Genomic DNA, 18,685 nt, shown 5'->3' with positions numbered 1-18,685 from the left:
CATCTGTCTCATGACACAGATTCCAGGAACATATGTGCCTACACCAAGGACTGGCTGGAGGGAGCTGTTTTGTAAATACCTTGAAAACAAGTGTTGTGTCTTCACTCCCACTCAATGCCCAGGAGGTCCTCACAGAAGCATTTAACTGAGGATTCCTTTGTCCCCTCATCCTCTAGCAAGTGAATGTAAAAAAAAAAAAAAAAAAAAAGACTCAACTTCAAAGTAGGTATGGAGATGGCCAATTGAAATTTTGCACAGTAGCAAAAAGCACAGTCCTGGAACAACTTGGATAAGAGAATTCTAGTTGGCCAACTCACAATAAACTAGAGAAGAACTTGGTAGAAACTAGGGTAAATTGCATTAATATTCAAAATATCTGACACCCTTTCTGTAGGAAGATTACACCTTCCACTGTGCTGATGTCATACTTGGCCATGTGACTTGTAGTACCCTTTCCTGGAGCCCAACTTTTTGAATGCAGGAGTAGCCACATGACTTGCTTTGGCAAAGATGTGTGAAGAGAGGTGCTGTGTGCCTCTTTTGAACAAAATCCTCTCTTTTCCTTTGACTGGCATGTCACAGGGAGAGCCTGCTCCTTCAACCTCAGTCACAGAGTAAAAATGACATGGAGCAAAGCCTCAGCAATGGAAATGCAGCATGAGTGAAAAACAGGTCTTTGTTGTCATAAGCCACTGAGATCTTGGGGCTGCTTGCTGCCACAGCATAACTGAGCCTAAGCTGAGAGATAAAATTTACTACAACAAATTCATGATACTTGCATTTTAGACATTTTTCTTCCAAACAATTCAGAATGCTTTATATTCTCTCACTAATTGTCTTAAAAGCAGTCAGTGATTTTTTGTTTTGAAATTATCTTTTAATAAATACAATAAGTATTATATTACCTCTGTCCTCTTAACACCAAGTACTCTTTTCCCCAGCCTACTAAGCATACCACTTAATGTCCCTGAAAAGCGCTTTGAGAATTTAGGAGTAAGTTAAAATTAAAAGTTTTTAATTTTAAAGAGCTCTCTCATGTACCAGCTTCTACTTTCCAGTGTGGCATGTAAGGTGCTTAGAAGTCACCACTTTGTGCTAACAAATAAAAAGCTGAACTGAACTTCCCTGGTGGTCCAGTGGTAAAGAATTCACCTTCCAATGCAGGGGACACGGGTTCAATCCCTGGTCAGGGAACTAAGATCCCACATGCCGTGGGACAACTAAGCCTGCGCGCCTCAACTAGAGCCTGCTGTGCCACAAACTACAGAGCCCACGTGCTCTGGTGCCCCTGCACCACAACTAGAGAGAGAGAAGCCTGCACGCTGCAACAAAAGATCCCACGTGCCACAACTAAGACCCAATGTGGCCAAAAATAAATAAAATAAAAAATAAATTAATTGATTAAATTTTTTTTTTTTAAAAGACTTATCTTAATAAAATCAATTAAACTTTAAAAAAAACCGCTGAACAAATGGAAAAATCAACAATTCTTCCTAGAGCCATGAGAAAAGAAGGGTCACAGGGTAAACTGCTATCCCCCAAATTGTAGAGATAGGCAGATACAGAGAATCACAACTTACCAGAGCCAAAGCAGGAGAGCAGACACCTCCACAGGAACCAGTACCAAGGTGGGAAGAACAGGAACTGTAACTGATGCACAGCTGGAGGCTCCGTGTGGACAACTCTGAGAGTTAAAACCCCAGGGGGTGAGGTGGGGGTTCCCCATGCTTTTGTGAGTTTCACGTCCTGGCGCTGAACCAGGTTCTCACAGCCCTTATCAGAGGAAAACCCTCTTATGATTCCAGCAGGGGGAAGAGAGATGCAACAGTTTGGAAATAGGGCTGAACATTCTATTCTTTGCAACAAGGCCAGCCCTCCAGAAAAACAATTTTACCACAGCCTTATCTATTGGGCTTTTTTTTTAAATTTAAATTTTAATTTTAACATCTTTATTGGAGTATAGTTGCTTTACAATGGTGTGTTAGTTTCTGCTTTATAACAAAGTGGATCAGCTATACATATACATATACCCCCATATCTCCTACCTCTTGCGTCTCCCCCACCTCCCACCCCTCTAGGTGGTCACAAAGCACCGAGCTGATCTCCCTGTGCTAAGCGGCTGCTCCCACTAGCTATTTTACGTTTGGGAGTGTATATATGTCCATGCCACTCTCTCACCTTGTCCCAGCTTACCAATCCCCCTCCCCGTGTCCTCAAGTCCATTCTCTACTGGGGTTTTATCAGAGGCTAACTGGCCTGGGAGAAGGGAAATAGCAACTCCAGCTCACAGGTAGCCATCCCATCCCACCTAAGGGGGTGGGGAGTTGGCGGTGGGCTGAGTGGCACTTGTGAATTTCACAGGCCTGGGCCACAGGCTCACTAACAGACGGAGACCTAATCAATCACAGGACTAGGAGCACTTCCCTAAATCCTTCACCACCACGCTGCCAAAGCCTCATTGGTTCCAGTTCCTTTCATTCAGTACATCCTGTCTGGCTTTCAACAAAATTACAAGATGCACCAAAAGGCAAGAAACTCAGTTTGAAGAGACAGAGCGAGCATCAGAACCACACTCTGATATGGCAGGGATGTTAGAATTACCAGATCATGAATTTGAAACGTCTGTGATGAATATGCTAAGGACCCTAATGGGAAAAATAGACGACATGCAAGAACAGATGTGCAAAGTAAGCAGAGAGATGGAAATTCTAAGAGAATCCAGAAGAAATGCTAGAGATCAAAACCACTGTAACAGAATAAAGAATGCTTCCAATGGGCTTATTAGTAGACTGAGCACAGCTGAGGAAAGAATCTCCGTGCTTGAAGATATGGCAAGAGTTCTATTCTTGGGGGCTTTATAAATAATGTAAATTTAAAAAACAGAAAACTCTCCATTTGGAATCCTTGAGTTTCCAAATGTCATCTTTATAGGGCAGCTTCCCTTTGAGCAGCATTCAAAATTATGAGATGGAAGAATCTGAAAAAACAACTGCCAATTACAGCTCTGAACACTCCAGCATCTGTTCCTGCCAGCAGAGAAGTGAGCTTTCCCCTTGCTGTTGCATTTGTCACCTTCTGAGCTGAAATAGAGGGCCAGCAGCAAAGTGAAAATAAAGCACTAGAACACTAGTAACTTATCTCACAATACTCTCCCCAGCATCTGTTTTGTCCTAAAGCTCTGAAGACAGTCTTGCCAACAAACAAAGGTTTGGTTTCTCTTAGACAGCTAGAGAAATACAGAGCATACACAAGGGAAATCCACGTGGATATCTATGGGTTTCTTTCTTTTATTTGTATCTCTGAAAATTCTTCTTTACATCCCACCTGGCTTCCTGGAAAGAAAGAGTACTCTGTGGGCATCCAGTTGCTACAGTAAGTATTTTAACATTCCATAGCCATTTTATAAGGATACTGAATCATGTCTACAGTTTGACACTGACATTTCTAACATTTATAATATTCTAAACTTGTGATTAAAGTGGAAACACTGAGAAAATTTAGGACTTTAGGATGATAGCCAGTAACATCACTCAACAGTAAGTAGCACCTGCTTTTTTTTTAATTTTTTTTTTTTTTTTTTTTTTGCGGTATGCGGGCCTCTCACTGTCGTGGCCTCTCCCGTTGCGGAGCACAGGCTCCGGACGCGCAGGCTCAGCGGCCATGGCTCACGGGCTCAGTCGCTCCGCGGCATGTGGGATCCTCCCGGACCAGGGCACGAACCCGCGTCTCCTGCATCGGCAGGCAGACTCTCAACCACTGCGCCACCAGGGAAGCCCGCACCTGCTTTTTTTTAAGGCTTATAAGCATATGATTTTTTCTAGCTTTTAACTTAATAGACCTTATCATTTGGGGATTTCTGAAAAGGAATTTGAGTTTGGGTATTAACAGGCCCACTGGCTTCATCACCCAGTTATTCTCACAGTACCTGGCAATGACAGCTACGTAACTCATCCACACATAGTCTGGCACCTTAGGAATCCATGTCCTTTACCACTATACTACAGTGCCTCTTCCAGAGAACAGAAAAAGAGGATGTACTTCTCCAATCCATTCTATGAATTAAGTATAAACTCAAGATCAAATCAGACAAGTAGCACATAGGAAAGTATTATTACCCACTCATGAACATAAAGCCACTCGTGAACATAAATGCAAAAATCTTAGAGCATTAACACAACAAACCCATAAAAATGATAATATAGTTGACCTTTGAACAATTCGGGGGTTGGGACTTTGCCCCCTTCCTCAGAAATTAAAATTCTGTGTATAACTTTATAGTCAGCCCTATGTATCTACCATTATACATCTGTGAATTCAACCAACCTTGGATTGTGTAGTACTCTAATGTATTTACTGAAAAAAATCTGTTTATAAGTGGACCTGTGCAGTTCAAACCCATGTTGTTCAAGGGTCAACTGTACATCTTGACCAAGTTGGGTTAATACCAGAAATGCAAGGATAGTTAAACTGTATAAAATCTGTAAATGTATTTATCATGTTAATAGATTAAAATAGAAAAACCATACATATAATCATTTCAATAGATGCATAAAAAACATTTGATAAGATTCAATATGCAATCATGATTTAACAACAACAAAACCCTCTTACCAAACCAGGAATCAAAGGAACCTTGCTGAGTTCCCTGGTGGCCCAGTGGTTAGGATTCCAGGCTTTCACTGTGGTGGCCCGAGTTCAATCCCTGGTCAGGGAACATCTCACAAGCCACACAGTGTGGCCAAAAAAAAAAAAACAAACCTCTTAAAAAAAAAGGAACCTTGCTTACCTTGATAAAATACATAAAAAGACTGAAGAACAAGAGCAAACATAATTCTCAATGATAAAAGTATTCCCTTTAAAGTCAAGAAAAAGATTAAGACACCCTCTGTTATGAATTGCGTCCCCCCCAGAATTCATATGTTGAAGCCCTAACCCCCGATGTGACTGCATTTGGGGATAAGACCTGTAAGGATGTAATAAAAGTTAAGTGATGCTATAAGGTTAGGGCCGTAATCTGACAGAACTGATGTTGTTCTTATAAACATCATCATGCACAGAGAAGAGACCATGAGAGGACACAGCAAGAAGATGGCCATCTGAAAGCCAGGAAAGGAGGCCTCATCAGAAAACAAACCTGCTGACATCTCTGAGAATTCCAGCCTCCAGAACTGTAAGAAAATAAATTTCTGTTGTTTAAGCCACCCAGTCTGTGGTATTTTGTTATGGCAGCCCCAGCAGACTAAGACACTCCTCAGTAGTTGTTTCAATTCAACTCTGAATTGCAGGCCTCAGCCAGATGTTCTCCAACAGGAGAACACTCTATGACTTCAGGATAGGGATGTAAGCAATACAAAAAAGTTCTATCCGTAAAACAAAACATTGATAACTTCGAAACTGAAAAGACAAGCCACAACCTGAGAGAAGATATTAGCAACACATATATCTAACAAGAATCAATACCAAGAATATAAGAACTCCTACAAATCAATAAAAAAGGATACAATAGAAAAATGTGCAAAAGACATCAGCAGGTATTTCAAGGACAAGGAAGCAAGAATGGTGAATATAAATATAGAAAGATGTTCAATCTTCTCAAGGAAACAGAAAATAAATAAGACACCACTGTATACTCACTACATTGTCTGACAATATCAAGTATTGGAAAGGAGTAGATCAATGGGTTTGTTTTTTTTTTCACACATACCCACACTCCTAAACCCTATATGGAACTATAAATTGGCGCAGAAACTTCGGAAGATAATTTGACATTATCAAGTAAAGGTAAATATGTGTGAATCTTACAACTCAGCAATCCCACCCCTTGTTATACACCCATGAGAAACTCTTACACATATGAACCAGGAGACATGTACAACTATTTTTACACAAGCATTGTTCAAGATAGAAAAGCACTTGGAACACCCAAAGGACCACTGATGAGAGAATGGATGAGTAAATTATGGGGTATTCATACAATGGAAAACTATACAGAGATAAAAATTAATGGATCACAGTTACATGCAACATGAATGAATCTTAGAAATATAAAGCTGACTGAAAAAAAGCCATGTTTTAAAAGACTACATGCAGTTTAAAAACAATTTTATAAAGCACACAAAAAAATATGATTTAGTGATATATGTGGTAAAACTATTTACTTAAAAAAATGAAATGTAGGATAACATCTACCTCTGGTAGGCAAGGGATAGAAAAGAGGAGAACCGACCGGTTAAAAGGCATTGGCAGAGCTCTAACTCTTAAATTAGGTTGTGAATTCATCAGTGTTCATTTCATTATTATGCCTTTTAATTTACATCTGTGTTGTATACATTTGTATATAAATAAAATATTAAATAATTAAAAATTTTTTTAAATACTAAACTGATTTTTGGTTGGCAGTAGCCTGGACCCAGGAAAATTCAGGCTGAAGTTGAGTTCCAAAATATCCTCATGAAACAGGGCAGCTCCTTAGTCTTGTACTACATGACTCTTTAAGATTCTTAACATGTCTTGAGAGCCTTAACTCTAAAACATGTCCTATATAAGACATGTCATGTGCCATCTGTAATTTTGATTGCTGAATGTGTTGCAATCTACTGATAAGGCAAGAAGTTCTGATTTTTTCTTTAAAAATTCTACTTCAGTTGAAGATATTTTCATGGCTATAAGGTGACTTTTGTAGACATTTTCCATTTTGTGTGTTCAGAAGATTTCAATATATCTACTTTATATAGCACTGTAGCCCATCATTTGTGTGTTACTGATTTAAAAACATATTGTTTGATAGAGGCTCACTCTGGTTTTTGCTTTCTCCACTAGAAGAATAGTTCTTAAAATGTGGTTTGCAGATCCCTGGGAGGACCAAGATCCTTTCAAGAATTTCATGAGGTCAAAACTACTTTCACAATAACACTAACTTTTGCATTTTTAAAGGGTGTTGACACTTGCACTGATGGTGCAAAAGCAATAGTGGGTAAAACGTTGGCTTTTTAGCATGAATCAGGACAGCGGTACCAGCTATGCTAGTAGCTATTGCATTCTTCACCTCCACACACTTGCAGGGGCTGGGGCCTGGGGGAAGGACCCAGGTCACTTGTGAATGTCCCTGATGAAGCAGTAAAAACAATTACATTTCATCTTACTTGAGCAGATGTCTCTTACATATGTTGTGGCATGAAATAGAGAGTACACATAGAGTCCTTCATCACACCCACGTCTGATAGTTGTCTCAGAGAAAGCACTTGTGCAGCTGTTTCATTTGCAAGCTGAACTGCTTTTTGCATGGAACACCATTTTTACTTGAAATAATAGCTGACAGATAAACTAGGTTATTCAGATTTGGGTTTGGTAGACATTTTCTCAACAATGAACGAAGCAAGCCTGTCACTTCAAAGAAAACACCTTACAGTGTTTGTCACTAATAATAAAATTCAATTTTTAAAGATGACATTAAAATCTTTGGAAACTTATGATGGCCACCACGAACTTGACAGCTTCCCAACCCTCAAAGGCTTTTCTGATGAGATCAGTGGTGATATTAACAAATATGATTTTTTTATTGTATACAGCAACGTGCCACATTCGGAAGAACTGTATAACAGCAAGCCAATATTCTCCAAATGACCAACGCATGATGTTATAAAATTATACATGGCTCAAAGGTCAATTCAAATTGCAAAATAGATGAATTTTAAAATAACAGAGTGGGAAACCTAATAATCTTGTGAATGCTATCAAATTAACTCTTAACAAATCAAACTATTTTAACAAGTTTAACAAAAAGTTATTTTTCTCCCTCTGTAACTGCAGGAGAGAGGGACCTTCTCTGCTTTCCTTGTTCAGCCTTCTTTGGTTAATAATGAAGACTTGGTTTTTTTAGGATCTTAGCGCTTATAAACCAAAACCGGGCCTATACAAAACTATAATGACACAGAACAGATCAATGGATGCTTAGTCTTGGGGGTGGGGGACAGGGATCAATTGTAAAGGGCCAGGATGAACCTTCTTAGGGTGAAGGATCTATTCTAATCTAGATTGTGGTGGTGTTACATGACTGTGCAATTACCAAAATTCAACAGAATAATATCTTAATAAGAGGGGAAACTGGCCTATAGGGCTCAATTTTCCTGTCAGGAATGGAGTAAAAGGTGAATAGATTTTACTTAATAAAAATGAAATAAAGAGCACAGAGCTTTTTCTTTCTATGAAAAATCTTTTATTATAGGCCAGGTGGTCTAATCCCAGAGGTAGAATGCATAGCGGTTACAAATTCAGACTCTAGAGTTAGTCCTGAGCTTCAAACCTGGTGTTGTCACGTACTATCCATGTGACTGTGGGTAGGTCACTTATTCCAAGCCTCGCTTTCTTCATCTGTAAAATGGGGATCAACATAATACGTATCTCACTCTTTTAAGAAGTAAGGTAACGTATAAAGTGCCCAGCCCATAGGAAATGCTCCATAACATCTTTAATTACTTTACTGAACCATTTAGACATCTGATTGCTGTTCCCTTAGATGCTGTTATGGGTTGAACTCTGTCCACCTCACCCCTGCCCACCCCACTAAAGATGTTAAAGTCCTAACTCTCAGAATGTGACCCAATTTTGCAAAGAGCGTATTTACAAAGGCAATCAAATTAAAATGAAGTCATTTTAGGGGTAAGCCCTAATCCAATATGGTTGGTATCTTTATAAAAAGAGGAAATCTGGACACAGATACAGACACAAATGCAGGGAGAGTGCCATGTGAACATGAAGGCAGAGATCAGGATGATGCATCCACAAGCTAAGGAATGCCAAAGATTGCCAACATAGCACCAGAAGCTAGGGAAAAGGCATGAAACAGATTCTCTGTAACAGTCCTCAGAAGGAACCCCCCGCTACCAACACCTTGATCTTGGACTTCCAGCCTCCAGAACTGAGAGACAATAACTTTCTGTCATTTAAGCCACTCAAATTATGGTACTTTGTTACAGCAGCCGTAGCAAACTAATAAAGATGCTAACTGTATAAAGGCCAACCTTTATTAACTCCAGGTCACCAAGTAACTCAAAGAGACTATAAAATATGAACATAAATGAGTCACTTCAGGCAGAGAGAGGAGAGGGACAGAGAGGAGAGAGAAGGGGAAGGGGAAGGAACACAGAAACAATGATTGGGACTTTCAAGGTGAAAGAGGAAAAGCTGAGAAGGAAGCGGTTTGCATTAACAAGAGAAAATAAAAACCACGCAGAATCCTGCCCACTTCCTCTTTCAGGCTTCCCAGGGCTCCTCACCATGCATCACAATCAATGTCTGTATAAAAACTCACCCCCTATTGGCATCCATTTACTGGGTGAATCAGATATTTAAATATTAAGCTGTTACTTCTCTTTCCTCTCAGAATTTCTTTATGGGAGGAAGGTCTCAGCTCAGTTCCTTTATCAAACCACCTTCTAACCACTGACACAAGGCTTTGCCCAAAACAAGTGAGCCCAATGCTTCCAACAAACGTGTACTTTCCCTCAGACTCAGAAGCCCAGCCAGCCTTTACCCCTGCACAATAATTTCAAATCTTCACAACTCACTGGCTGCATAGATAATGGACTGTCACCTAAGGTTTTCTTATAAGAAATATTTCCTATTTATTTTTGTTATAAATTGCCCTGTACCTTGAATTCAAATGAGTAGGTCTCGTTGAGGAAACTAGAATAATCACTTTAACAATTTTCCTAAAAACATGTCCTAGGAGAAAGAGCCCTGTAAGGTAATCTGGGTTAATTCAACTACCAAATATTTAAATTCTAGTCAAGAACTAGAAATGATATAACCAGGACTTAAGTATTAAAACTCTTGACTTTTAGTACAGTGCTTTTTCCTATGTATCATTCACTCCCTGTAACTTTATAATAATAAAATAATTGGGTCCCACAATTAGATAAGGGCTAATTTGGATGCTGAACTTGCCCTTTCGAACAGAGTTTAGACTCCCTCCTTTTACAAGAACAGCTAGCTCTAAGTATACCTTTGCCTGTTGTATGGAAAGTAGGAAGCAAATGTTTGACAAATGTTCATGCGGACGTTGGCAGCTATCTGCCCCTTTCTGTTGTAAGAGTTCTGAAGGCCAAGTCACTGCCTCAGGGTGCCAAGGCAATTACAGGATGCACAGACCAGTGATAGGGCTCGAAAATGCCCAACATGCACTGTCCTCTGTCCTCAGGGTTATGCAGAGAAATAAGTCATGGAAGGACCAGACGAAGAAAGATACATACTCCAGCAGAACACTTACTCTCTAGCTATTCTGGGGACTAGGCTTTCAGCGGCTGAGATTCTCTGAGTGTTCACTCTAAGGCGAAAACGTGACATGACAATTAGCAGCAGATCAATGCCCACAGTACCTAAAATGGTATTTATGCTTTTCACGTGTTACACCCTGTTCCAAACACTTTACCCATCTTATTTTCTCATCAAAACTCCCGGAGACAGATATCATTACTATCCCTATTAAACTGATGGAGAAATTGAGGCACAGAAGGATTAAGTAACTCACCTGACATACCAAAGCTAACAGTAGCGAAACCAGGATTCAAACAGAGGCAGCCTGGTTCTGGGGTCTATATTCTGCACTGCATTTCTACTACCCTTACATCTCTACTACCCCCAGTGGTGTGCTGGTAAATGTTTAACAACCAGTTCTTGGGGGTGGGGATAGGGGGCTGATTTATAATATTTGCCCAGTTCCATGGTGTAAACAGTCCCACTATGGCCAGTTTCAAGCTGCCAACATGATATCACTGAATATAAAGTAGGTGAGAGCCAGCTTAGACACACCAGTAAGTTCAGCCAAGGAGTGAGTGAATGAAAGAAGACAGGGAGTCAGGTGCTGCCTCTCCTAGCAGCAATGCCTGAGGAATCTGCAGCTGTCACAGGGAGGACCCACTGAGGAGTGATTCTGATGCCTGACTCACGTAGTAGACTCTCTCACCACCACCCTGAGAAATGGCAGTCTTGGGATGTAACTAAAATATGATGACAAAATCCACAGCTTTTGGTTGAGCCCTGCTAGGCCTGAATGCTGGATCCCACCCCAGCCTCTTCCTTTCCCTAATGGGGGATCTCACCATTCCTTACTTCAGCCCTCTCTAACCGTGACCATCTCTGACTCTGAGCAGTGGAGTCACGGATGATGCTTCTGGCTGTCAACTCTGCCACCTGGTTGACAGGATGGCCTCCCCAGGGCCAGGCAGGCACCAATTTCCCCAGCTGCAGCCTTCACCTTGTTGCTTCTCTCAATCAATATTGCTGCTATTGTGCCACCATGCTGGATGTCAGTGGCACGGGTAGGTACCCTAGCACTGCTTCTGGCCACAGCACCTCCCAGTCCTACCCACCATTTCAAATGGCCCTTCTCCTTCCCAGACAGAGCAAAGTTGGTCCTCCAAACACCAGGGGGTACATGCCTATCTCAAATCCAAACTGGGGCAGAGCAGTTCCACTTCTGCCTCAAACTTGATTACCCTAAACTGAACCAGTGTAGCCCCCCATTGTATAATGGATTTTTACTGAGTGCCTAGGCACCATGCTGCTCTTCAGGAATGTAACAGTGAACACGGCAGTCCCTGCTTCTGCGGGCTTAGTCTGGTCAGGGATCAGAGGGACAGATTTCAGGTAGGTTTTGCTTTGCTATTAGAATGCATCAAGGAAACTGATCCTGAAAAACTGACCTCTAGTCAGCTTGCTGGAAAGCACTAGGAATGAGCATTTTACTTGCCCCCAGGCCTTGGCTACTTCTCTGATCTGGCTCCTGGAGCTCTCCCCATCCTCCTCATCTGGAACCGTTCCTCCCAAGATATGTGTGGCTCCCTGCCCTCACTTCACTCAGGTCCTGGCTTACCCATCAGACATGCGTTGTCTGCCCACCCTATAAAAAAATAGCATACCCTCAGCAACTTTCTATCCCCTCGCCCTGCTTTGTTTTTCTTCATAGAAAGACAGTCACTATTAAGTTTCTCATTTGTTTATTGCCAGTCTCTCACTACCGAAATGTAGGACCTTTGTTTTCTTCACTGCTGATTAAGGTAGGCAGAATCATGCTCCCCCCAGCAAGTGTGAACATGCTACTCCCTGGACACTGTAAACATGTTACCTTACATGGCAAAAGAGACTTTGCACATGTGATTAAGTTAAACACCATGCAATGGGGAGATTATTCTGGATTAATGTAATCCAGTGTAATCACTAATTTCCTTGTAAGTGAAAGAGGGAGGCAGGAGAAGCGGAGAGGAGTTGTGATGACAGAAGCAGAGGTCAGAGTCCTGTGATGTAAGAAAGATTCAAATGGCTATCGCTGGTGTAGAAAGTAGAGGAAGGGGCTACAAGCCAAGGAATGCAGGCCTCTAGAAGCTAGAATAGGCAGGAGAATGGGTTCTCCCCCAGGGCCTCAGCAAGAACACAGCCCTGCAATAACTTCATTTTTTCTCAGTCAAACACATTTTGGGCTTCTGACCTCCAGAACTATAAAAAAATAATAATAATCTATGCTGTTTAAAGTCACTAAATTTGTAGTAAATTGTTACAGCAACAATGGAAAACGAATACACCAATATCCTCAGCACCTGGAGCCAAACCATGAATAAGAGTTTGAAGGCAGCTGGGGGAAGGGTTTTTGAAGCAGAGGAAGAAGCATAGGTAAAGCCATGGAAGTGAGAGAATGACATGTTTTCAAAGGAAGTAAATGGTATATATAACATTGTATAGTTTATAACATACTTTCACATGCAATTTCTCATTTTTTCTTCCAGAGATTACCTTCTCCATTGAATAAATAAAAGCAAGTTAGTTATGGTAAGTTTGAATTCCTTGCCCAAAAACCCAGAGTAAGTTAAATGTAGGAACACATCTATAATCCAAAAAAAGTTAGGTTTGATGGAATATCTGCAAGCACGGAAAGCCGTGGGCCCTCTCGGTTAAGTTTCTTAGGAAGAGCTAAGATTTGGACTTGTGTTAGATGTTTGGGGGAAGATTCGATAAGCATGGTTTTGTTCTGGATTGAGTGTTCCCAGGTAGCAGGGGCAATTGTATACTGGGACATCTTGATAATTTGTAACTAGCATGCAGAAGGAACAGTGGGGAGAATGCTGTAATTGGTAGATAAGCAATGGTCACTGGTGTGAGCGACATGAGAAGATGTTAGGTATTCTTGCATTTTGCACCATGTTCTCTTTTGTCTGTGCTCAGACATGATTACAGAGTGGTCTGGTTTTGTCTCCCTCCATCTCAGACACAGAATGACCTTGGTAGATACTGGTTTTGTGAAACAGTTAACATTCAACAGAACACCACAGCCTATCCGTGAGTGCCAGGCCAGCTCCAGCTCACGGCTGTCAGGGGCTGCTTTTTTCTTTCTCACGCGGCAGGGCCCAGGTCCCTATCTTGTGGTGGCCGGCCCTGCACTCCTCCTGCTTCATGCTCACTTACCAGGCCTCTTGGGACTGTAGAGATGCAGCAGTTACCAGACCTTACTCGGCAGTTCTCCTTATCTCCCTTCTCTTCTGTTCCAGTTCCTTCTCCCACTTATTTTCATTTTCTGATTATATTGTATATGTTTTGCATAAATTAATGAAAAATCATAATCACAAAGGAAAACAAATTTGTACAATACAATCACTCACAGACCCACATCCCTAACACACCACATGGTTCAGTTTTGTATTCCCTTCCAGATCTGGTCTACAAGCATCCACACTTTTATCCAGGCATGAGCACAGGGTAAATATAATTATGTATTTTGCTTTTTTCATTCAGTGCTATATGAGAACCTTGTTTTCCCAATTACAAAATTTTATAGCATAATTAAGAACAACTTTGAATAACAAAGTATGTGCTTTCAGTGCTTCCACTCATTTTGTCTGGCTGTCAGTGGAATTCCACACCCAGGATGAAAAAAATGAGGTGAAAAGTACATAAGTAGGTCTAGGGGGTGGGGCTAAGCAGAGCTACTGAATGACTGAATGATTTCTGAACGCCCACTCTTTGGAGATCCCAGGATTCCATAATTGTGTTCTTGAGCTCTACCCTATGAACCATGGAGCTCCTCTTTGGAGATATGAGGGTTCCCTAGAGGTAAGGATAATCTGGGGATCTTTTCTCCTGGCTCAGAGAACAGCAAAAGGAAAGTTTAAAGGTAAATTTAAAAGATGATTGCTCCCTTAACACCAATCGAGAAGAGGCTGGATACACTCCTTGGAGGAGCATGGACTAGGTCCACTGCTAGGAAACTCATTAGGAGTTTCCCCAGCCATGTGAAGGTAGAAGTGGAATACAGAGTTGTTGGGTCTACTGGAAGCCAGTAGGCAGAGAAACAATGCACCCTGGAAATTGAAGACAGACCTGTTTTAGAAACCAACTTCTCGAGGAGAAGGTCCCCCCACTTAAGGGACAATGAGGCGTTTGGGGGCTGATACCATGTCTCATAATCATCTTCCACAACTGTGCTTAGTAGAGTCCCCTTAAATGATTTTTGAATAAATGAAACTGACTGAGGAAAGCAGATACTAAGGGCAGCACCAAAAAAGCTTTGCTGATGAATGAGCTGTTGCTCCCCAGCACCACCTGCTGAAATCCTTGGAAACTGACACAAGTCTTGGAGCCCCTGACAGACAGCTCTTAGACTGCTCAGAAGCTAGGGAATCATGCACAAGAGGAACAGTACCAGCTTTGGGACTGAAGCAGAGCAGCTCTTGATTGCTGAACTTCCTAGTCGTATTTCCCATTGGGAAAACAAAGGGGTAGAGATTATTGATTTCTTTTCAATCAACAGATAATGGTGGGGAAGAGGAAGGCAACAGAGCCAACTAAGAAACATTACGGGGTTTGGGCTGATAAATGTAGTGGGAACTAGATGCAGCGTGGCTGACCCAGATCCTCAGAGTGCAATAAAGCCTATTTCAGGAGGAAGGAGATTCATGGAAAATATTTAATTCACTGCAAAATAGTCTAAATTCACTTCATAAACTAGGTGTATATGTATGTAATGGTCAGTTCCTTAACTGGCGGCTTTAGCTCCAGCTGCTGTAAAAGATGTTTACCTTGGACATCTGAGATTTCTGGGTGCCACTTCTCTATGCAGAAAAGAAAATTTCTGAAGGCTGAGCTGTTTATTGAGACATAAAGAAAAATAACTGCACATGGTGTAGTTAAGGAGCTCCTCTCTCCTAGGAGGGAAAGTATTGCCAGCCTTAGGACAGGGCACAGATTGATGTTCCAGAATCTTAAGGTTTCTCCTTAAGAAGGCAGAGCCTCTCAAGTGTCTGAGGGAACTTTGTGGAATAGAAGGGCCATAGGATAATTGCAGATTCAGTGGTAGCGGGCTAGGTCGGGAGGGGAGATGGAATGTCTGTTTTTTCTTTGCTCCTGATAATGAGAAGGTAAAGGTAGAGGGGGAAGAGGGGATGAAAAAAGGCACATGGCCATTAAAACCGTAAGAAACAGTTGAAGCATGAAGTGATCCAAGACTAACTTTTGGAGAGCTAGCCACTTCTTTCTGAGGCTGGGGTCAAAACAAAGGAATTGCCTGTTGTGTTTTGTTGAGAGCGGCATTTGCTTCACTCTAATGGGAGAAATTATCTGATGTCACTTCTAAATCCACATAGACAAAGGGAGGGAAAGAGATGAGGGTGTCAGAAAGCAATGATAAGAGGGTGCAAGGAAAGGGAGAAATTACCAGACAATGGATATATCACAAGGGTCCTAGTTTTACCCCTTGAGTATCACTTCTGCAGCTACTGGGAGGATGTCCAGAAGTTTGGAATCCTAGGTAGATCTGGGAGCATTGGACTGACAAGTGCCAACACTAGTGCATTGGTTTCTGAGCATGGAATGGGTAGGGATATAAGGACAGAGGCTGTGGTTGTTGGATAGGGAGTCTTCTCCTGCATGTAGAGAACTAGCATCTTAACTGGGCAAAGAATTGGCTCCTGGAGTTGCCTCTTTATAACAAACAGTATGCTTGAATCTAGAGAGCCAGGTGGGGCCCACATTAGTGAGGACTGGACCCTACAAAATGTTGGCTCTCTTGTTAATGCTAATTGCAGGAATGTAAGATAGACTACAGAGGGAGGTGGAGTGGAACTGTGATAGGACAAAACTTGGGTAACCAATCTTTGTTAATAGGGACAAGCCAGGTAGTGGTCACATTGGTGAGGAACTGGTGCTGGAAAATGTTAGCTAAAGTTGATGGTAATTGGAAGTGCTTGACAGTGACTACAGAGAAGGCTACAGTGAAATATTTGGTAAGACAAAGCTTAGCCCATTTTTATTCATAGGGACAATTATGACTGTGTTCATACTGAATGAGGAGCAGAGTACTAGAAAATGGTAGAAAGAGTAGAGTACTAGAAAATGGTTCTCCTTTTTTGATGGTAATTGCAAGAACTTTAGGGCAACTAAAGACATTAGAGTCAAGTAGTAGGGCAAAACTTGGATGGCCATCTATACATAGGGACCAGCTAGTAAGTGCCCACACTAGGTGAGGATCTGGGCTCCCCAAAATGTTAGTACCTTTGTTGGTGGTAACTGGAAGAATTTTAAGGTGATTGTACAGGAGCTTAGAGAGAAATTGAATTAGGATAAAACTAGATGGCTAAGTTGGATTCAAAAGGACAAAGGTGGGGCTTCCCTGGTGGCGCAGTGGTTGAGAATCCGCTTGCCGATGCAGGAGACACGGGTTCGTGCCCTGGTCCGGGAGGATCCCACGTGCTGCGGAGCGACTAAGCCCGTGAGCCATGGCCGCTGAGCCTGCGCATCCGGAGCCTGTGCTCCGCAACGGGAGAGGCCACAACAGTGAGAGGCCCGCATACCGCAAAAAAAAAAAAAACCCCTCATCAAATCCTCCCGGGTTGGGACACATAGTTTCTCAAGGCAGGAGCCCTATGTGTTCCCCTTTGCCTGGCAAAGTAAAAAGCTATCCTTAAAAAAAAAAAAAAAAAAAAAAAGGACAAAGGTGGAAAAGAAGTGTAATTTCTCAAATCTACTGGGGCAGTGAGCCCTGCTCCTGTGGGTGGTCAAATGAGGCAGTCTCTTATAGTTAAAAAAAAAAAAGTTTTAAGATAATAGAGTAAGACACACAGAAAGAGGAGCTTCAAATAGTTGAAGTTGACATTGAGAATAAGAAAGAAAGAAATGTAGATACAGGGAGAGAGAAGAAAAAAATGCATACTAGGAGAAAATTAGTGGTATTGAAAAATTACTGCTGCCAAATGCCTTTAGACATAGACAAGGTTCAAAAGGATCACTCAACACTGCAAGGTGTAGGGGGCAAAGAAGATGCCATATACACACTTGAGTTGAGCGTTTGGACTGGGCCAACTACAGTACCGCCAAACCCCAATCTGGAGCAACCTAGAACAGACATTTGTGCTACGTGGAATTTTTTAATAGACTGATAAAAGTTATAGTTTTAGCATTACCAACTAGTATATAAGTTATTCTTTAATATATTATTGATTGGTTCTCTGCTTCCAAAAGGCTTTTGAGGTAGCTTTTGTTGGTACTGGCTTCCCATTTTCATGTAAAAAGGAGGAAAGCTCCAGGAGAACGAGATGGGTATATATAAATTTTAATGGGAGCAAATGGAGCAATAAACTTGAAGTATTAACATCACAGGGAGGTTCCTTCAGAAGCTACTGGCCACTGGAGAAGAGTGGCATATGTACCAGATCACTGCTCAGAAGGAGGAATAGGAAACAGGATTTCAAGAGGAAGAAAAACTTCTCTTCAGAGTTTTGCAACATTCTATACACATACACAAATGATAAGGAACACTGTATCCCTAGTGTGGACTTGAAGAAATTGTAACACAGAAATGGAAATAATACATTAATTTATTCTCTTGAAAGGTTCTAGCATACAGAATAGAGCAAAATGTTGAAGTCCCAATTTCCCCCTCCACTGACCTATCCCAAAGGCAACTAACTAGACAGTTCATAGTTCTTTTTCAAGCATTTATAGAATTACATTTTTTCAAATATAAGTATGATTAAGCTATATATGAGTTTTCCATATCAGCACATAGAGCTTTTTATTCTTTTTAGCAGCTACATGAATACTAGATTAGGCATGAACCCTATTTTGTTCTACTGTTCTCTGGATGGACAAGTTTTTCCCTATCTTATATTATTAAATACATTTCTACCATGATAATCCTTACATAAGTCAAAAAATTGTGTGTCATGAATCATTACGTAAACTCAAGGTGAATGTATAATTAAAGCCAACTTAATAGTTTTCCTTTATAAAGAGAATTGTGAAATGTTGCAATAGAATTAAGACCAAGAAACACACTTTGCATTAAATATATATAAGTAATTTAAAAAATAGACATCATTTCTCTAGTATGCATAGGGAAGAACACAGTCCAGCAAGGGGAAAAAAGGGAAGAGTAGTGAGGGAGAAAGGAAGAGACAGATGAAATCTTTGCTCTTTCTGAAGCTCAGTGGGCCTGGTATTAATAATACACTTGGTCCACACATTTTCTAAAACAAAGCTTCTCAGCTTTTTAAAGTCCAAAAATATGGATAAATCTGCCAAGTTTAAGAATTCTTACTTAAAATACAAAAGCAGAAACTTTCCTCAGATCCTCCATTTTCTGGATTTTCAATGAAAAAATATAGCTCTGTAGACTAGAGAAAATGGCTTTACAGATTTTAGG

At 41.1% G+C, this 18,685-nt stretch overlaps 1 protein-coding gene across 1 annotated transcript in view; it reads right to left on the bottom strand.

Moving 5' to 3' along the window:
- KCNAB1 (potassium voltage-gated channel subfamily A regulatory beta subunit 1) overlaps window positions 1-1,741 on the bottom strand; it is a 529,857-nt gene extending 528,116 nt beyond the window's left edge. Inside the window, exon 1 of the mRNA XM_067033900.1 lies at window positions 1,581-1,741. Coding sequence (XP_066890001.1) covers window positions 1,581-1,726 — 146 coding nt within the window. The 5' untranslated portion in view covers window positions 1,727-1,741. The remainder of the gene's footprint in view (window positions 1-1,580) is intronic.
- Window positions 1,742-18,685: the final 16,944 nt, after the last annotated feature.

The sequence above is a fragment of the Kogia breviceps genome, chromosome 5, assembly GCF_026419965.1.
Source record: "Kogia breviceps isolate mKogBre1 chromosome 5, mKogBre1 haplotype 1, whole genome shotgun sequence".
Classification (NCBI taxonomy): domain Eukaryota; kingdom Metazoa; phylum Chordata; class Mammalia; order Artiodactyla; family Physeteridae; genus Kogia; species Kogia breviceps.
This window is presented reverse-complemented; position numbering and strand designations above follow the sequence as displayed.